This window comes from Equus quagga, chromosome 16 (genome assembly GCF_021613505.1).
Source record: "Equus quagga isolate Etosha38 chromosome 16, UCLA_HA_Equagga_1.0, whole genome shotgun sequence".
Lineage (NCBI taxonomy): Eukaryota > Metazoa > Chordata > Mammalia > Perissodactyla > Equidae > Equus > Equus quagga.
Window position 1 is genome coordinate 64,095,276 of NC_060282.1, and position 20,911 is coordinate 64,116,186.

The 20,911-nt window shown below is 37.5% G+C and overlaps 1 protein-coding gene across 4 annotated transcripts in view; it reads right to left on the reverse strand.

Annotated features, from left to right (window-relative positions):
* Positions 1-20,911, reverse strand: part of PDE7A (phosphodiesterase 7A) — a 113,138-nt gene that overhangs the window by 12,566 nt on the left and 79,661 nt on the right. For all 4 annotated transcript variants that reach the window (XR_006885606.1, XR_006885605.1, XM_046642234.1 and 1 more), the window contains exons 4-9: positions 15,625-15,776; positions 13,798-13,861; positions 7,884-7,979; positions 5,945-6,045; positions 968-1,099; positions 681-772 (exon numbers count right to left, since the gene is read on the reverse strand). Coding sequence is in view for 2 of the 4 variants with exons in the window: in XM_046642234.1 (XP_046498190.1) it covers positions 681-772; positions 968-1,099; positions 5,945-6,045; positions 7,884-7,979; positions 13,798-13,861; positions 15,625-15,776 (637 nt within the window). In the remaining 2 variants the exon portion in view is untranslated. The remainder of the gene's footprint in view (positions 1-680; positions 773-967; positions 1,100-5,944; positions 6,046-7,883; positions 7,980-13,797; positions 13,862-15,624; positions 15,777-20,911) is intronic.

Below are 20,911 nucleotides of genomic sequence, written 5' to 3' on the forward strand. Positions count from 1 at the left end.
GTGAGGCATTATTAAAAGCTTTAGTTTGTGAGTCGATGACGAGATTTTAACAACCAACATCATATTGGGCTCATCGACATTAATGCTTTTTATTAGGCTTTCAAATGGCCTGCTTAACATTACCTTTTCTAAAAAATTAGTACTTTCTGTTCTTTCCATTCATTATTTCATCCTATAGCTCTAGAACTGACTCTAGGATTATGCTATTAAGGATATAAAGCATTCTTTTTACTTCTTACAGTTTTGAAAACTTCCTGGAACAGATTTTAAAAAATATATTTATTATACAAAATGTTTACTTTCTATCCAATTTACCTTTACACCTCGAACTTAAGGTTTTATTCAAATGAGCATAAAATGGAAATATGTAACACTATTTATATAATAAGCAGTACACTCTGACTGAGCCATTGTGTATTTAGAGTGAATTTTATAGTACTCAAATCCGTGGAATGATCTTTCATAAAAATTCACTAAAAAATACCACCGACTGTATCGTAGAATAGGTTTAAATTACTAAAATTGATATACATTTGTAAAATAAGATAATTTACCCATTAAACTGAACAAAAATGGAAAAGTTTGGAACACCTGAATGTAACAATTTTTACAACTTTATAAAATTGTTTCACTAAGTTAATTTCCATAGTTCATAATAAATTAGTCTTAATCCAACCTACCTGCTCTCTAAGGGCATGTGTGAGAATAAACCCGATTCTCTCAATAATCCCACTGCAGATCTCCAGTGGTGATTTTCCAGTACTGAGGTATTCTACAAAAAAGGGCACATCTGAATTATTTAATGGTAAGGCTCTTTCTGAACATAAAGAATTACCTATAAGCAATACTACTCTGGTTAAAATTCTAACATTCATCGAGAATTGGTTTACTACTTTCACTTCTTTAAAACATGAAACATTTTCTAGAATGCAAGAATATTAAGTTTTGATGATAAAATTGCACTAACCTTGTATAAAGTTGCCAAGTAATGGTTAGTTTTAATAAGGAAAGGTTGATTAACACCTGGATGATCCAGATCATGAGTGGCAGCTGCAATTAAGCTCAGCAAGACATCCCAAGGAGTCACAGAACTGGCAAGCTAAAGTGTGACGAAAGAACAATGGCAGACAGATTTGAAATAAACTCTGTACCATTACAATAGTTTTGAATTAGCTTCAAATGGTCATGTCGACAGTCTCCTCCCGCTTTGTGTTTTTCAGGTGACTATTCATCAAGGCCACCAAACACCCCTAGGTGCTGGCCTCATCAAGACCCTGGGGGCAGACAGGACATGACAGAGTCCCTGCCCACGTGGAGTTTACAGAGCTCATCTTTATACTGTTTCATTTTGAACAAGCTTAATTAAAATGGCAGCTAAAGTATAAACCATCTTTTTGAGAAATAATGGCTTTAAAACAACAAACACAGGTTTACATGTTTTTATTACTGTGCCACTACCACAGAAGACCTATGAGGTTTTTTCCCACAAATTTTATTGTGTTGAGAACACTTAACATGAGATCTGCCCTCTTAGCAGATTTTTAAGTGTACAATACAGAAGACCTATGACTGAGGTTGTTTATTTATCAACAAACTGGTTATTGGATTTCAATTAAGAATCTACCATGCAAGGTTCTCTCTGCGGTCCTAGTGTTTAAGGAAGCTGCATACTCATGGAGCAGTTACGTCCAGGCTGTAATAAAACCCGCCCCCGTGAACAGATACATTCAGCACAGCAAACACAATGTATTCATGTCAGAAAAAGTAATCTGGCACACTAGCAATTTTAATTTTACTCTTAATAATTATTACTAATCTGACTTGCAATAAATAAGTTTATTACCTGACTGAAATTTTCAATGATAAAAAATGACCACCTTGAGTCTATCACCTGCTTTTCAAGAATCACCTCTCATTTTCAGGCCACCTTCTACTCAACTGTTAAGGCCCAACTCCACTGAGTCCCTTGTGTCCTGCCCCCTGCATCCCCCGCCTTGTTCTCTGCCTCCAGCCCCTTCCCCAGCAAACAACTGATTCATGTTCCTACAGCGCTTCTCACGTCCTGCCATAGTAACACTCGGCAGGGCATACTTTTATTTAGGTTTACATTAGGGCAATAAAATGCTCTCTAAACTTGTATGATCTTGTGCCCTTATAGTAAAAAATTTTGAGCATACACCACCAACATAGGTATACTTACTTATAGACTAGGATACTGAACAAATATTGCACGTGATAAAACAAACATGAAAACTGAAAAATTTTAAAATATAAGATAAAAAATAAATTTAGATTCAAATTCTAATATTTTCTTTCTATGCCAGGATGGGTCTTTTTCCATCCCCTCTGTCAAGCTCATCTCAGTCTGAGAAAAATCACTGGGGGCTTGAATCCCCTGGAAAACTGTCAAACTGTAAGCTGTTTGAAGGTAGAGAATGTGTATTATTTATTTTTGTATTACCTATAATTGGAATGGGGAGAAGATGGTGAAGAAAATTACTTCCTCTTTAGGATGTGCGAAAGCATTTAAACAATAAAGATTTTTAAAGTACTTCTTCCTAATCAAGATAAACAGAAGGCATACCATACGGAGCATCGTGCATAGAAAGCGAGCTGCCTCCCTGACATATAGACCTGTGGGTGTGGCTGCGGGAATGTGATGAATAAGGAACTCACACGCAACATGCAAAAGTGTTATATTCCTATGACAGCTAAAACACAGTGCAAGTGGCAGAAAACTAGACATGGACCATCCTAGGAGAATACAATAATCCTGAAATAGACTTATTAAAAAAATTAATGACATCAAATAATCTCAGGTAGATTAAACAGTTAACCACTAAAAACAGAAACATGGGAAGAAGCAACTGATATTTAAAAGTTCTGTGAAGGGAAAGTAAAGTCTAAGTTTGAAAACAAATCACACATGAAAATCTGACTATAAAAATGCAACATTTCTGTTTGTAAAAAAAAATCTTTCATCAGAAAGGAAACTTTATGAGCACTGGAACAAAGACAAGGAAGTCAATGACATTAATACAACTTTTTAAAGTGGATTTAAAAAAAAACCAAATGTTACTTCCATTCCTGTGATTATGTCTGGTAATACCTGACAGTAAAGAACAGTTGTGTGAAGAAGAAATTGCAAATCATTTAATGTCTATGAAAGTCAGATCTCACTTCTATCTGCAAAGCTATCAGCAGGGTCCTTTTCAGTAAGAAAGAAAACTAGTAAGTGGTTGAGTTTTCCTGTGTTCAGTGAAAAACTTCACTGTTTTGATTGTTGCTATTAAGTGCTATTAGGTTCAGCTGGAATAAAATTATAATCTGTATTAGTTCAGCTTTGAGGGCATAAAAAATAAATATTCTATTAAACTTAGAGCTGATGCACATACAGAGAGTAAGAACTTTTCCCTAAATCTCCAATAATTTCTTGGGCTTCAAATGTTTCTTTTTTTCACTTAGAGAAGAGTCTAGGAATTAGCTCTTACATATAAATCATAAGATATAAAAACTGGAAGCAAATTTCTTACTAAATACTGTATTTAGGCCTTTCTATTTACTATTCCCGCTGTACCTGGACTTTTCTATGGCTGACTCCTTCTCGAATATTTCCTTTCAGTTTATGTCATTTCTGCCCACTCCATCTCAAGTTGTAAACTCTTGCTGTCCAACCAGTCCCTCTCCAGCACATTGCTCTATTGAGGTTTCTTCAGAGCAGTAATTACTACAGTTATGTCAAAACTCTATTTGTTTAGTGACTGCCTCCCCACTGGGATGTAAGCTTCTTGAAGGCCAGGGCCTTTCTGGTCTGGCGCACCACCAGATTCCTACCACCAGGACCATGTATTACATTAATGAATGAAAACACTGCAAAATGTGATGCCATGTGAAGGCCCAGGAAGTAAAGAAATACAATCTTAAGGCTTTCTTTAGAACTCACTTTTAGAATGCCGAGTGACACTATTTTAAATGTTAACTATGATAAGGGACAAGGGAGTTGTTGCATTTTAGGGCTTAGTGATTTTATCTGCATCCTTAATTGAAGCTTTAACTAAGAGTTCCCTGAGTACGCAAATGATGAAAAGTGCTTATCAGAGCCGCAAAGGCAAAAAGTATTTAAGAATCATCAGAGCTACCTGTACAAAAAGTGTTTAAAATTAGTATTACCAGGGCTGCATGGGTAAGACAGTGTTTGTGTTCACTTTTACACACACCCCTCCTGGCCCTGTGCATCCTGTCCCTTGCCTGGCATCACCCGACTTCCTTGCCCCTGGCTTCTTGTTGGGTGGCCACTGGGAGACAGGAGGGGAGGAGGCTTCAAGGGCGTGTGGACTAGGCTAACCTCCTCTGTGTCCCAGAGAACACGCACTTACCTCCAGCATTCCATTTACCTTGTGTATGGTGATTACTTATCAATTTCTCCCACAAGACTCCTGGACAGAGGCTTCAGGCTTGGCCCAGAGTTTTTGAAAAGTTTAATTAAAAAAATCAGGGCACTTGCGGGCCTGGCCCCGTGGCCGAGTGGTTTAGTTCGCGCGCTCCGCTGCAGGCGGCCCAGTGTTTCGTTGGTTCGAATAATCCTGGGCGTGGACATGGCACTGCTCATCAAACCACACTGAGGCAGCGTCCCACATGCCACAACTAGAAGGACCCACAACGAAGAATATACAACTATGTACTTGGGGGCTTTTGGGAGAAAAAGGAAAAAACTAAAATCTTTAAAAAAAAATTTAAAAAAAATCAGGGCACTTGGGAGTATACATTTGTTAAAACTGTACACAAAAAATATGTATGCATTTTGTTATAGCATGTAAGTGATACCAGAACAAAGCTGATTTTTTTTAAAAGTCACAATATATATTTTTTAAAAATTGGGACAATTTTCACATATTCCACAATCTCAGAAGACTGGCAACGACATGGCTATATTTTCAAGTTGGCATCAACTGGCACAAACTGATTTAGTCAGCGTGCTTTCCCTCCTAACAACTAGCTGGAACTGAGATCCCAGGAGAAAAGAATTTAGACGCAGGGCTAAGGGTAGGCAGGTGTAATTTTAGAACTTCCAGGGGTAAGAAACGTCCCCAGGCAAACATGGCTCTCATTCACATCTGCAGCTGATAATTTCCAAATCTGTATCTCCAACTCTGATTTCTCGCCTATACTTCAGACTCTTTTACCCAAGTCTCTACTAGACACCCCATGTGGACACTGCACGAACACATTTAACTCCACATATCCAAAATGGAACTCATCATCGCCACCAAGCCTACTCGGAAACTTACTCTTTTTTCTACATTTCTTCTCTCACCAAAGACTTCTACCTTCTCCTCAACTGCCTAAACCAGTCTTTATCGACTCCTCTCCCTACTTCATTCCCTCAAATGCATTCCAACACCATATCCTCATCATTCTAATTCCCAAGAGATCTTACAAACCATCCACGTTTTGCCTGTCCCAGAGCTCCCTGCCTAGCTTCGGCCGCCAGGTTCTGTGATGGAGCACTGAAACAGCTCCTGACGGGTATTCCTGTTTCTGGGCTTGTCTGATTTATGTTACACCTCAGCCAGGACAGTTTTCTATGGTCTCCTGCTCCCCTCCCGTAGCTCCATATTCATTCACTGAACCAGATTAATGCTGTCCCTGCCCTCGTGGAGCTCCCATGGAGCTCAGTGTAGGTGCCTAGTGTCTGAACACAGGCTTCCTGGTCCCGTGTGATCTGGCCCTCGCTTAGCCTTCTCCAGCCTCTCTCCCAACAATCACCCCATTTCTCAGTTGCTGCACTTATAGCCACATTTGGAAATCTGATCCAGCTCGCTCTCATTCTTGTGAAGGAAGCTTCTGATTTTGAGTCAAACCACTAACTTAAGGAAAAGTATTTGAAAGTAAATGAAAGGAGTTTTCCTAGGATTTTCCCCTACTGTAGATGTCAGCATCTTACCTTAGGTTCTTTTAAGTAACAGTGCATGGCCTGAGTTACATCTGCAGCATGGACTGCATTGTGGTAGGGGTTCTGACTGTGGTAATCTTCCTGAATCATAACTGCATCAAAGACAAAACACCCCAAGTTTAGTTGCAAATGGGAGGCAGGTACAAGCACAAAAATTATGATAATTAAAGTTCTCCACTTACACTTTTCATGTGGCTATCAGTTAGTTGTGCAGATTCAGAGAGATGAGAGTCACCTCATATCTCACATGTGTTCCCAAAGAATTCATACCATTTCCACTCCTAACTTGTTTGAAACGTTTTTAACTAGAAGGAATTCGTGTCAAAATTATAAAATATTTCCTTTTTTTTCTTTTCTCTTTTGAAATGTGAATTTATCATTGTGCCAAATTCCTCTGACCCTTTTTAGTTTAAAAAGAGTTTCTCAGTTTAATAAAAACACTACAATTCATTCAACGAGTATTTATTGTGACAGGTACTGTTCTAGGAACTAGAAATTCTTCCGTGAACCAAAATCTTTATGGAGCTCAAACAGTATAGCTATCAGGGTAGATGAAAATGATCCTGTGTGTGCATGATGTGAGAGGTGAGCTGCACATCTGGAATTAGTTTTTCAGTAGTAGGGATGATCTTCTATTAATCCTGCCTTCTTTGTTCAGTGTCTGCTATGCTATCATGAAAAGCGTAGACCAGGAGTGGGGTAGAGCTGTCCCCTCGCCATCAAACCCGCACTCTGGCCCCCACAGGACAGAACTCTCATCTAGCAAAGCGAGGCCACTCTGAGGTGGCGAAATATGACTCATTGGTGACTGGGAAAGAGCATCAGAATTCTGTACTTACTTTGATCCCATCCTTTAAAATAGCCTGTCAAATACTCAATATCTATTTTTGTATGTGTTTTATAATTTACATAATATATTAGTACAGAATTACAGGCATACTATTTATAAATAAGTATGCATTAAAGGTTTCTCAAAAGTCCTAGGTAATAAATTGATCATAGTTTGGTATTTAAGAGGAAAGAAAATAAATATTACCGTCTTCCTTAAAAAATGGTAAGAATTCTCATGCTACTAATTTTTTTCTACCATATTTCTTTATTTGGTGAAACACTAATTTTTTTTCCTAGCAGAGCAGTATTAAATAAATATCATCCTGCACATTTAAACATATTCAAAACAATCTTTAAAGTTTACTGTCAAGAGATTTCCAGGATCAGAGAAAGAGGAGACCTAGGTGCAAGGTGCCTGATCTTTGAAAGTCCAGCCTTCAAACATTTAGAGAAAGACAGACGCTGTGTCATCTGTGTCAGGAAGTTGTGGCTGATGTAAGAGACGGCAAAACTGTCCCAATCTTCACCCTCCCCCCGATCCAAGGCCTCAGCCTTCGCAGCTTCCCTGCCGCAGGCTGCAGTTCATCTGCATCGGACCAGCTTTGGCCACCAGGACGCAGAGGAAGTGAGGGCAGGCCAGTGCTGAGCCCGGGACGCCAGGGCTCTGGGCACGCCAGCTCTCTTGTGGAAACTGGCCACTGCTCTTGGAACAAACTCAGCTTGTTGTAAAATAAATAAATATTTCATTTTTTTGTTTTTAATGTGAATCTATTATGGTGCCAAACTCCTCTGCCTCCTTTTAATTTAACAGGAGACCACACAGAGCCGAGCCAGGTCAGGCCCAGTGTCCCAGCCAAGGTCTACAAAGCGACTGTGGGCTCACCTGTTGCCAATGGCAGGTGCAGAAACGAGCTCAGCCAGCCCAGAGGCAGCCCTCACCTGCCCCACAGACTCAGGAGCTAAATGAGTGTGTGTCGTTTTAAGCTACGAAACTTGGGGTGGTTTGTTTAGAGCAATAGTTAACTGATATAACTGATACAAAATTTAAACAAGTTCTTATATAAATCTTATTACTATTAAATGGGTTAGAATCACTTACCTAAAAATCTACGGAGTTTCATCATATCTAGATGGAAGTACTCAATTAATCCATGAAGACTAAATAAATGAAAGGTTAAACTTACTAGACTATTTCCTAAAAAGAAAGAAGAGGAGATATCAGTAGGAGATACAAGCTAACATGACTGCGCTGTGCTTCCGAATACGGGATGTGAGCATAAAACATGGAGAGTACTAACGCCTACTTTTTGTCTATCTAAAATTCACATCTTCTTATTTTACCAGTCACAAACTCTAAATATCACATCTTTTTTCCCATTCCAAGGAAAAATGATTTTTTGTTTCAGTTTTCTAAAATCAAAGAATTGGAAGATAAACATTGCAAATAGATTCATTTTCTTAAAAGACTCCAAAATAGTTAGAATTGATACAAAACTTTGAAAATTGTAGCACAGTGAATAAGTTAACTCAACTTCCCAAAGCACCTACAACACGGCTGTACGTACCTCCTCCTAACCATCCCCTCTAGTGCCCGGCTCTGACTGACAGGGTGTCCCAGAGCAAACCGCCTTGGCCGCAACCTTGCTAGGTGGAGGTTGTGTTTATTCTTAAACACACATGGCTGGGAGGAGGGACTAATGACCTCCTCGAGATCCAGACTCTGACCTCAACCACCTGCCTCTCCCATACTCGCAGCAGAAAATCTGAGAGTCGCTGGAAGAAACGGCGGGGGGAGGGGAGCACGAATCACAAAACGAGGCAGACCTCTATCACTAGAAATTCACGGTCAACACTACCCAGCAATCTTACGTTTTTCTAGTGAAATGGTTCTTCCACTTTTTTAAATGCCTATTTTCAAGGCTTCTCTCCTCTTCTCAAACTTTCGACATATTCACTTCCCATTCACCTACTCATTCTCAACAGCCTCATACTTCACAGGAAAAAATACAAGCCCTCAAACTTCCTGTCTTTCAAAAGCCAATCCCTCCCCCCTGTACACCTCCTCGGGGCCCGTCCTTGGTGTCAGACACATCTACCAGTGTGCCCCGCTCCAAAGCAAAATATCCGTCCCTCTCTGTATTGTCCCAGGAAGCAGCAGCTCTCAGACCTGCTCCAGAGTCTCTCATCTTTGAAACAACAAAGAACCTTCGGCTCTCTTGGCCCCTCCAGTTACCACCCTATCTCCTCCCCTACATAGCTATGTTTTCTGAAAGTGGCTGCATGCAATGGGGTTATCTTCATCCTCAACTTCCACTGCCTTGTCACTGACACCTGGAGTGACACCAAGTATAGAAATTAAATTTGGAGAAACTACGACTTTTATAATGTTTAGTTTTCCCTTCCAAGGTACAACTCTCCATTTTTTATTTATTAATTTATTCCTCAAAGTTTTGTAGATTCCCTCTACAGGACACATAGGCTATATTATTTTAACAATTAAATAGACTTTATGTTTTAAAGGGATATGAGCCCATAGATTACTGCCAGCATTCAAACGATAACATAAACATGATTCTACTATTCTCTAAAGAAATCTATGATTCTTATAAAAATGTATGAAAGACCTAACTACTCCCACACTGAGAATTTGTAGTAATAGTATTTATGAAGGATTATAAAGGACTACTGGGCTAAACTCATTATCCAAAATTGCCTAAACAATTGTCAACAGAAGCCCATGGCTGAGGGAAAAAATAAATTAATTGGAACAATATTTGTATGAGCAACATTGGAAAGGAGGTGGCGGGCCAAAAGAGATTCTTTTTAAAAACTACCTGACAAATCATCTTCAAATGGGAAGAAAAAAAACATTTCAAATCTTTTATTTTTAAGAAATTAAATGTTAAAATGCATTCAAATCCTGATAACACTACTGGTACAGACATGAGCCCATGTGGTCTGGACCATTTGTGAAGAAGTGAGCTATATTTCTGTTATTACTGGTGTAAAACCAACTTTTCTTCCAGTATATACATAGATATTTCAGAACGCATATTCAAATAAACAATCTGGTTAAAAAATGGGCAGAGGATCTGAACAGACATTTTTCCAAAGAAGACATACAGATGGCCAACAAGTACATGAAAAGATGCTCAACATCACTGATCATCAGGAAAATGCAAATCAAAACCAAATGAGATATCACCTCACAACTGTTAGGATGTCTATTATCAAAAATACAAGGGATAACAAGTCTTGGTGAGGATGTGGGGAAAAGGGAGCCCTTGTGCACTGTAGATGGGAATGTAAATTGGTGCAGCTACTAAGGAAACCAGTATGGAGATTGCTCAAAATATTAAAAATAGATCTACCATATGACCAGCAATTCCACTTCTGGGTGTTTATCCAAAGGAAATGAAAACACTAACTTAAAAAGATATCTACACTGCCATGTTCAGTGCAGCACTATTTACAATAGTCAAGACATGGAAGCAACCTGAGTGTCTATCAGTGAGTGATGGATAAAGAAAATATGGTGTGTACACACACAAACACACACACACAGAGGAATATTATTCAGCCACAAAACAGAACAAAATCTTGCCATTTGTGACAACATGGATGGACCTTGAAGGCATTACGCTAAGTGAAATAAGTCAGGCAAACAGAGACAAAAGTCATATGATCTCATGTATATGTGAAATCTAAAAAGGAATGAGCTCATAGATACAGAGAAACAGATTGGTAGCTGCTAAAGGTAGGGGCTGGGCGTGAGTAAAATGGGTGAAGGGGGTCAAAAGGTACCAATTTCCACTTATAAAATAAGGAAGTCACGGGGATGTAATGTACAGCATGGTGACTACAGTTAGTCATACTATATTACACATTTGAAAGTTGCTGAGAGAGTAGATCTTAAAAGTTCTCATCTCTTCAGAAGAAAAATGTTTTCATCAGAAAAAAATATTTTGTAACTATCTGTGGTGACAGATGCTAACTAGACTTATTGTAGTGATCATTTTGCAAGACAGACAAATATTGAATCATTATATTGTACACCTGAAACTAATATAATGTTGCATGTAAATTATACCTCAATTTTAAAAAAAAAGAATGCATATTTAGGTAATGATAGAATTCTCCCCAAATCATTTTCCCAAACCTAATGGACAAATCACCAATTTCCAGGGTCTAGAATGAATTTTTAAAAAGCTGCAATCTAATGGTAAAATACCCTCTTCTGAAACTCAGGCAAACTGCAGTGACACACACATGTAATGTCCTCCACCAAGAACTTTAAAGGAATCTGACAAGAACCAGTCCATCAAAGTGTCCTACTTATATCAAACTGAAAGCCCTCACGCAACAGTTTTCCTCATTTTTAGTTCATGAGATACCAACGGACCCCTTTAATACCAGCGAGTAAGACCACAATTAAACAATTCAAAGCAAGTGAGGCTTAGCTGCTGCACCAAACAGGGAACAGGCACAGAAGAACTTACACTATATGGAAACGGAGATAAACACTTTCTTGGAAAAGAAAATTGTACTTACAGAAAAGATACCCTCACAAAAATCTATCAGAGGATGGCACTGCCAAAGGTGTAGCGGCCCTTGATAGTTTTTAGAATGTGATTCTAGATAGGAGCGGGCAGGATTCGGCTACCACCCAACACAGGCCTGGCAACGAGGGTCCTCACGCACCAGGTGGCTTTCAGGGGAGACAAGCCATATCTTGCCATCTCACATTACCTAACTCTCATTCCTGTAAAAGGAACATCAAATATAACCTAGCAGACAAGAACTACTCTCCCCCTTGCAGCGGACAAGCTAGGGACAATCCATGCCGGTGGGAATCACTGAGTTTCGCCTCCTCCTCCTCCCTGCCCTCCTCTCCTCAATAACATTTGGGAAATTTCCAGAGTAAGAAAAACAGAAAGCACTAGATCATGGAACAAAAAGGGAAAACTATACAGTTACGTACCGTGTACATATATCATCCAGAATTCATTTCGGTCTAAGCAGTTTTGAAAGGAAAGCAGTTCTAATTACATAATGCAAGTTAAAGGTATTTTTTCCTGCCTGTTTCCCAATAATATCTCTTCATGTACAGAATTCCTGCAACTTGTGGGCAGCTGTAGTTAACTGAATATACATATCTCCACCATTCATAAAATCACAGGTGCGGAGTTAACCACGAGTGGTTTCTTCTAACCCCTAACCATCAATCGTAAGAGGAAACCATTCAGCCGTCTTCTCTACAAATCCCATTCAAGGAGTGAAGTCATTAAGGGAGGTAAAATGCTGAACTAACCAACGTGGACCAGTGGTTATTACCTCTGCCTGCCCTCCACACTGTCGACCCACTCCACTTTTATCACCAAGCTTCCTGACGAGCAGAATATGTACTTTTCAAAAGTAAAATTTAGAGAACAATTAACTATTTCAGTGAGTGACAAGTGTCCCAGTAGACTAAGAATAGGCTAGGAGCTGTTAGTTTATACAAGGATAAACCTTAAAGGTGTTAACGGGGGCAGTGTTTTATCTCTATACATCTTGAGATAACAAAGTAATATTCATGTTGAGTTAAGAGAAGGGAGTTTCCCAGATCTAGAAGAGGCTGACCCACCTGACATTCTGCTACCCGCATTTTCAGAAAGGGGAAGGCTGAAAGGAAGGACAAGTGTGTAAAGGACAGTAGAGCCCTCCTGTGTGGACAGGCCAGAGCGGGCAGGAGAGCAACAGAACACTTAGTCGCCAAAGGACAAAGGAGCGGCAGATGAGAAATAGAAAAGAGAAAAAACAAAAAGTCAGGGAAACTGAGGGAGGCTTTGCTGATTAAGGCAAACTTCCCTGTCTATAATTTTGCCTAAGATTAGTCCAATTTATTCTCTGTCAACAGTGTGTAGACAAAAAGAAGGTATATACTAAGGTATTTTCACTATGCACGGCCACCCAGCTGAGAGGAATAATGCGGTGATACTAAAAGCTAGACCCACATTGATTCTCAAGATGAATAAAGTTATTTGCTTGTTCATTTTCTATATTTGACTTCCTTACAAAAGGATTTCATTCCAAAGTAAAATGAGAAAAACAAATGATTTCAAAGTATAGCAGTGAACCACATATTTCATCATTCAGAACAGAACTGACTTCTTTTCAGTGTATTTTCCTCTCTGCTTCATTTATTAAAAAGACATTTAGAAAAAAGAGGCAAAGTGTATGTAGTCAAACTACATGTACCACCAATTTTTTATACCAAAAATTTTATCCTAAATAAAAATGATTCCCAAAGGGAATCCTGTTCCTGTTCCCAAAGAGAATAAAAAACCATGAACCCTCCCCCATAAATAAAACAAAACTCAGGAGGGGGTAAACAGATCAGAGTCACTTGTTCTTTGCAAACCACTCATACTCTGTAGATTCTGATCTGCCCCCTAAAGAAGCTGCACACCCTCCCCACCCACCACCAAGCAGCAGCGCCAGGGGGAACCATCGCTGCTGATCGTAACACGCCACATCTCTCAAGTGTGCACAGAAAGAAAAGCCTGAGAACAACACTAGAAGCAAAGCTCTGTCTCCAAAAGTCATTAATCCACCAGGTATCGGCGGCTATCAAAACCGGAATACAGTGTCAGAAGATGTCATTGGAAATGGCCACAATCCAAAAGACCCAAAAAGACAAATCAAGAACACGAGATAATAATGTTCGCTTTGAATTACTGGTAAGAGCAACATTAACAAGGGATGGCCAAGTGATGATGAGGATGATGATTACTTTTGATTACTGCTAACAGTTATAATCAAAAAATAAAATTATGAGATTGATTCTCTAGGCTTATGCATCAGTTACCATAGACGGGACAAAATGATGCTCCCTTTGCCAGCAGAGGGCTCTTAACCTAAGTAAACGAAAGCAACAGCCCACCAGCGGCTGTCCCACTGCCTTAATCCAGAGAACCACTGCAGTAATCTAGAGAATACATTAACTTGAGTAAGTCAAATTCTTCACTTACCATTTGTTAGTCTATCAAATAGAAAGATATCAAAATTCCAATTTCCAACTTTTCCCAGCATACACTGAAATGAAAACCAAACATTCCTACTGTAATTTAATTTCAGTAACATTCTCTGTCTTTTGTAGATAATCCATAGAGAAGTTAATGAAAATGGAAAGTGACTGATTTACTTTAAGAAATGCTAAGTATCATTCTCCTTTTAATCATGACCTCTCCAACTGGCTCCAAAAAAATATCCAAAGGGATAAACCCCATTTGAAAAGCCAAGTATCATTTTGTTTTTCAATTAATGAATATACAGGTAAGTTTAGTGTTTCTTTCAATTTGCTCCTATACTTTCAAGGACTTGCAAGAATTCTAATATAATTTAACATCACAGAAGTGTGATTCATACATTGCATGGATTAGAAACTAGATTTTAAAAATCTAGTAAAAGTAAGTTACAATAGCTGAGTACTTACTATAACTCTAGGTACTGTTAAAAGTGCTTTACTCTCTCTTACTATTCACACCAACACCATCAAGCAGCCATTGTTTTCAATCCCCTTTTATAGACAGTGAAACAGGCAAAAACTAACTCACTCACTCAGCAAGAAAGTAACAGATCTGGAGTCTTAAATCAGGTGGTCTGATTGTGGAACCTACAAACATGGCATCTATACTATACTATGCTTAAATTATTTGTTATTCATTCTTTTAAAAAACACTCCCAACTTATGGGTATTTATTTACATTCTTTAAATACTCTTATAGAACAATTAACAGCATTTGCTACATTAGTTTTTAGGTGGATGTGTATTTTAGCCAAGCAAATAAATTCCATAATGAACCAATAAACCAAATAGATTATTTTACCCCATATATTAGCAATGTGAAAATTTTGTGGACTTTATTTTCAAGAAAAGCTTTTATTTTGTATCCAAACGCTTACTGTTGTATACATTTATGAAAAAAATCAACATGAGCAACACAAAGATATTACTAGTAGAGATTATGATAGTAGCACCAATCATACACAGATCAATATTCTCATTCTAAAAAACAGAACTTGTGAACTTTTAAAGAAAGCATGAATACTTTCCACTGATTTCTTTTACTAAACAGGAAGGCAAACCTTTTCACTTTAATGTAATCATAAAGAAGATACCCCAGCCCTATCTACACAAACTTAGGAAATCTGGCCTATAAATTTAAGTCAAAGAATAATTTAAAAAATATTAGAAACCTAAGGTTATTAAAAAAATCCTTATTTGGTCAAAAACAAGCTCATCTCACATCACCTTTATTAAGACATTTTTTAAAAACAATATCAAGAAAATAATGCCCACAATCACCAGGTTTAATTAAAAAAAGTCTAAGTCCCCAAAACATATCATTGATCCAAGAGACTCTGAAAGATCATTTGACTGAAAGCCCTGAGACCTAACCTCCGGTGTTGGGTTTACTTCTAACCAGCTGGGTGAGTGCAAACAAGTTCCCTTATGCTCTTCAGGCCATCATTTATCTATAAATATAGAAATTAGACCACATAATCCATAATATTTTCCCCAGAGTTAAGATTTTGTGTGATCTTACAGTTTAATGTTCATTGACCTACTTGTTACTTAATGCTATAATGAATGAAAACATTTTCATTATTTTAGTTACTTCTGAAATTTCCCTTGCTTTGCAATAGCTAATCATAAAATGAACAGCTGCTGTAAAGGAAAGACCTGAAAATTGGGTTCAACTGACTTTCACATACAAAACCAGTACCATATAGGGAAAAAAGGCTTCATTAAACTTATCATAAAATTAATGTTTTCTTGAAAAAGCTATACACACCTTGGCTTGTCCATTATAGTCATCATCTAAAATGTTTAGAGAATTTGAAACAGTAGTACCACGAAAAAAGCGTGAAGATCTAAGATACCGCTGGAAACTTAGTAACCTTCTGATATTCCTTGCAGACACAGAAACTTCAATTTCAGATTGAGCTGAAATAAAAGGGGGAAAAGGTGAGTACAGCAAGACAAAACTGTTCATGTACCATCTTTGTAATACCCCTTCTAGCTATATACAAGTATTTTTTAAAAAATTAATCATTATACGACAGTTCTAGAAGAGGTATTTTATTTGAATTTTCAGTTAAAGAATTAAGAATGAAGGGATAAATGGCCAGTTTTGACAGCATTTAGAAAGCTGATGAGGAGTGTTGCTGGAGTAATAATCAGTTTTTATTAACTTTCAAGAATTATCACCTCTCACTCTATTGCCTCAACACACTACACAAACGTTACGGAGCAGAAAGACAAAATCTAGTTTAAAACTACAGTTCATATTGAGAAGACACGTCCCAAGTTCCATATGAGACTTTAACAACTACAGAACTAATATATCTCAAATCCTAATGAGGTATCATTTCAAATATTTCCTTAAGAAAGCTTTATTAGATGAAATGGAGAACAAAGTTTATATCCTCTAAGAGTGCAAAGGATAGGGATAAAAATTCTAGGAGATGAAAAACTCTAGAAACGATGTGGTTCCACATCAGAGACTGATATGTTCTCTTTCAATAACTCTAACATAGGCATTTTCTCCCTCTAATGCTAGAATTAACCAAAGTTTCTTTGAACACCAGATGGAATAATAGACTTGGGTTGAAGCTGTGTCATAGGGAACATACGTTATCTTTAAATTCTAGAATCAAACTAAATTAAGTGAAATGTTCACAATACAAAACACATGAAAATGAAGACTAAGGATCAACAAATCATCATCTCTCATTTTAACTTCCATTAACTGAAAATCACCAGGTGAAACAGCAGGTCATCAAACACATTCTCTCCTGTGTGTCCAGTCTCTAGCTCCTCTATGAACCTTTATTACCCTGTTTTCTTATTTATAAAATAACGGCAATAATACCTAATTCAAAGGGTGCCGTATTAAATGAGATAATGTATACATGAGTCAGACATACAGTGGGTATTAAATAAATTGTTGCAATGTAGATGATGATAAAACTGATGTTGATGCCACTGCTTGGAGGTATGCTTCTAGGTAACCATCCTAAGTTCCAAATCTGTTCATGTTGCTCCAAATGAAAGTGTCAATTGCATCCTCATCATCTTAAAATGAACTCCATCTCCTTTAACTGGAAGAAAAGGTTTCACATTCCAGTTTCTGGCTCTCTCCGGACTTGACTCGGGTGCCACCTTCTGGGAAGCTCACCTGAATATACCTAGATGCACACTCTCCATCTAGCAAAGATGGGCGAAACCTCCTCTGGGTCCTCAAAGCATCCTGTGTAGACATCTATCAGACTACTTCTGATATTGTATTATAACTATTGCTTATTTATCTGTCTTCTTCAACAAACGATGACCTCCAACACAGACACGAACTAGTTTTTTCATCTCTGTATTCCAAGGCTTAATAATAGCACCAGGTAGGTATGTGTAAAATATATTGAATAACTGTTGAATAAATGCATGTTATTTTTGAAATATGTGACGAGTTTTGAGGTTCCTATACACTCACATAAGCCAGAAATAAAATAATGCACGCTGTTACATGGTTTATTTCCCTCATTTATCATTCCAGTGAGTCTAAAATAGGAAGTATCTAGAACAATTGTGGAGTTAAATTTCTGATCTCCATCAATGTAACTTACATTAAAAGGACTAGAACCAAAATCGTAAAACCATTAATATCAAGTGATTATCAAGCTCTCCCCCCCCGAAATGATCATCTTTTTCTTAGTTTTTGTGTACCCTTCCTGAGTTTCTTGATCAAATATATGGAAACATCATCATATATGATTTTTCAACTTCTTTTACATAAATGCTAGCATATTTATACAATCTGTTCTGCATCTTGTTTACTAATTTATCTTGGAGCTCTTTCCCTATCAGTACATAGAGACCTTCCTCATTCTTTTATAAGGTGGTAAAGTATTCCATCATACGGATGAGCTATAATCTGTGTAACTAGTTTTCTACTGAAGGACATTGCTACAATTTTAGTTTGCCAAAAATCTGTTCATTTTGTTAAATCTGCTTATATTTCTACAACTTGATTTGTCAGCTTTAGAGCTCATCCTTTTTTTTGTCACCAGCATGACATGAGGAAATCACTCTATATCCCATCTTCTTTCCCTTTCCCTCTCCTAATGTTAGTTATCAGAGCTCTTCTTTCACTCTAGTCCCCACTTTCATTTTCAATTCTAGAGGTTCAGCTCTAGAATTAAATACATTCAATATTGCAAGTCCTTTTACTGTGGTTTCCCTAGTTATCTCCTGTTTGCTTAGATTCATCCTTTAATAGTTTCCTCAAGAAGGGCTCATGAAAACAATATATCTCACAAACAATATATTCACTAGTGTTCAAAACTTTTTTTGGTGGTCTACGTATTTGAAGGACAGCTTGACTAAACATAAAATTCTGGTTCTCATTTTCCTTCCGTGAGTTTATTTGAAGAGTATCGATACATTGTCTTCCAGCAATGAGATTTGCAAAATCTGTGGCAAACCTGTTACTCCCAACATCAAAATGACTTTGTCTTTTGGCATGGCCACCCGCAGAATCTCTTTTTATCTTTAAAGTCCAATGACTTTGCTAGGCTATATCCCAATATTAACTATTGTGGGTCTTTTCCCCTGGTAAACGGCGTGCTCTTTCAATATGCAAATTAAACTCTTCTGTTATTTCTGAAAGGTTTTCTTTAATTATATCTCTAAATATTTATTCTGTTCCACTATTTTAGCTTTATTTTTCAGAGAAACTCTAAACTGTTATGTTGAAATACCTTTACCTGTCTCTACATCTCATTCCCGCTCCAATTCTTTTTAACTACTTATTTGTTTTGTTTTGTTTGCCTCTCTCATTTCTATCCACTATGTCCATTACACTGTTTAGTGCTTATTCATTCTACCGTGTGCTCCTACCAAATGCCCTCATTTCTGGGATATATTTGAACTTTTGGCTCTACTATTTCCTGATTCTGAATGTACGTGTTTCAGCTACCTTGGTTATCTTGTCTTATTTATTATCTATTCCCTGAGTTCTTGAATTAGGACTTTATGGTGAAGCTATTGATTGATTTAGTTTTTTAAGTGTGTAGTAGAAGACGTGGTCACAATTTTCATCAGCTCTATGGCAACGTTTTTCTGTGAAGACCTCTTCAATTATTGTTAAGTTCTCCTGCTCTCTTCCAACTGTTTTGCTTAATTCGATTATCTGATGTGCCAGTTTCTTTTTTTAAAGAGTCACTACTGAATGGGCTGAATTTTCCTGGACTAATCCTTTACATCAAGTTCTTAACAGGGATGGAGGTGAGCTCTTAGGAGGGGGCAGAGGAGCCCTCTGAGCTTCACCACTCAAATGGCTCTCTCCTTCTCTGCCAAAGAGACACACTACTTACAAGCATGCCTCTGCTATTTCTCTAAAGTGGGCCAGGAGGACTGCACCTACTTCTGCTCAACCCAGACCACAGACCAGATGTGGCAGGGAAAATTTTTAACTTTGTACTTCAGGGTGAGCCTCCTTTAAAAAAAAAAAAAGTTTACTAAGACCTCTTTTGTAGCCAAATATATGGTCTATTCTGGAGAATGCTCCCTGTGCATTTGAGAAGAATGTGTGTGCTGCTGTTGGGCGGTGTGTTTCATATACACCTGACTGGTCTAATTGGATTACAGAGTTGTTCAAGTCCTCTATCTCCTTATTGATCTTCTGTCTGGTTGTTCTATTCATTAGTGAAAATCGGTATTAAAGTCTCCATTATTGTAGAATTGTCTGCTTCTCCCTTCAATTTTGTGCTTCACATATTTTGGGATTCTGTGGGTAAGTGCATATATGTTTATAATTTATATCTTTTAGGGAGTGAAACTTTCATCAACATACAATGTCCGTCTTTGTCTCCTGTAACTTTTTTTTGACTTACAATCTACTTTGCCTGACAATAATATAGCCACACCAGCTCTCTTTTGGTTACTATTGGCCTGGAATATAATTTCCATCCTTTTACTTTCAGCCTTTTTGTCCTTATATCTAAAAGACTAAAGTGAGTCCTTTCTACAAAGCATATAGATGGACCATTTTTTTTTTAAACTCAATCTGCCAATCTCTGCCTTTAAATAGAAGAATTTAATCTATTTACATTTAATGTGATTACTGATAAAGAAGAATTTATTTCTGCCATTTTGCTATTTATTTTGTGTATGTTTTATGTTAATTCCTCTATTACTGCCCCCTTTTTTTGCATTTAGTTATTTTTTGGTAGTGTACCATTTTGATTCCCTCTTCTTTCCTTTTCTGTATATTTTTGTTATTTTCTTAGTGGTTACCTTGGGGATTACAATTAACATCTTAAACTTACAAAACCTAGTTTGAATAATACCAACTTAGTGTCAATAGTGTACAAACACTGTTCCTATAACCTCCATTCTTCTCTTTTATAATTATTGTCACAGATTGCATCTTTATATTGTGTGCCCATTAACAGACTTATAAAATAATTACAAACCAGAAGTACAATGATACTAGCTTTTAAATTTACCTATGTAGTTACCTTTACCAGTGTTCTTTATTTCTGCTATGGCTTCAAAAGTTACTCTCCAGTGTCATTTCATCCTAAAGGACTCCTTTTAGAATTTCTTATAACGCAGGTTTACTGGTAATGAACTTGCTCATCTTCTGTCTGTCTGGAAATGTATTAATCTCTTCTTCATTCTTGAAGCATAGTTTTTGCGGATATACAATTCTTGGTTGAGAGGCTTCCCTGCCCTTTTCAGGATTCTACATTCATCATCCCACCTCCTTCTGGCCTCCAAGGTTAACAATGAGAAATCAGCTGTTAATATTATTGAGCATTCCTTGTTTGTGACAAGTTGTTGCTTTGAAAATTCTCTCTTATCTTTGGGTTTCAACAATTTGATTATAATGTGTCTCAGCGTGGATCTCTGAATTTATCTTGCTTGGAGTTCACTGAGCTTCTTGGGTATGTACATTTATATCTTCATTGGATTTGGGAAGTTTTCTACCATTATCTCTTCAAATATTTTTTCTGCCCCTTTCTCGTTTCTTTCTCCTGCTGGGACTCCTATGATTCATATACTGGTATACAATGATGATC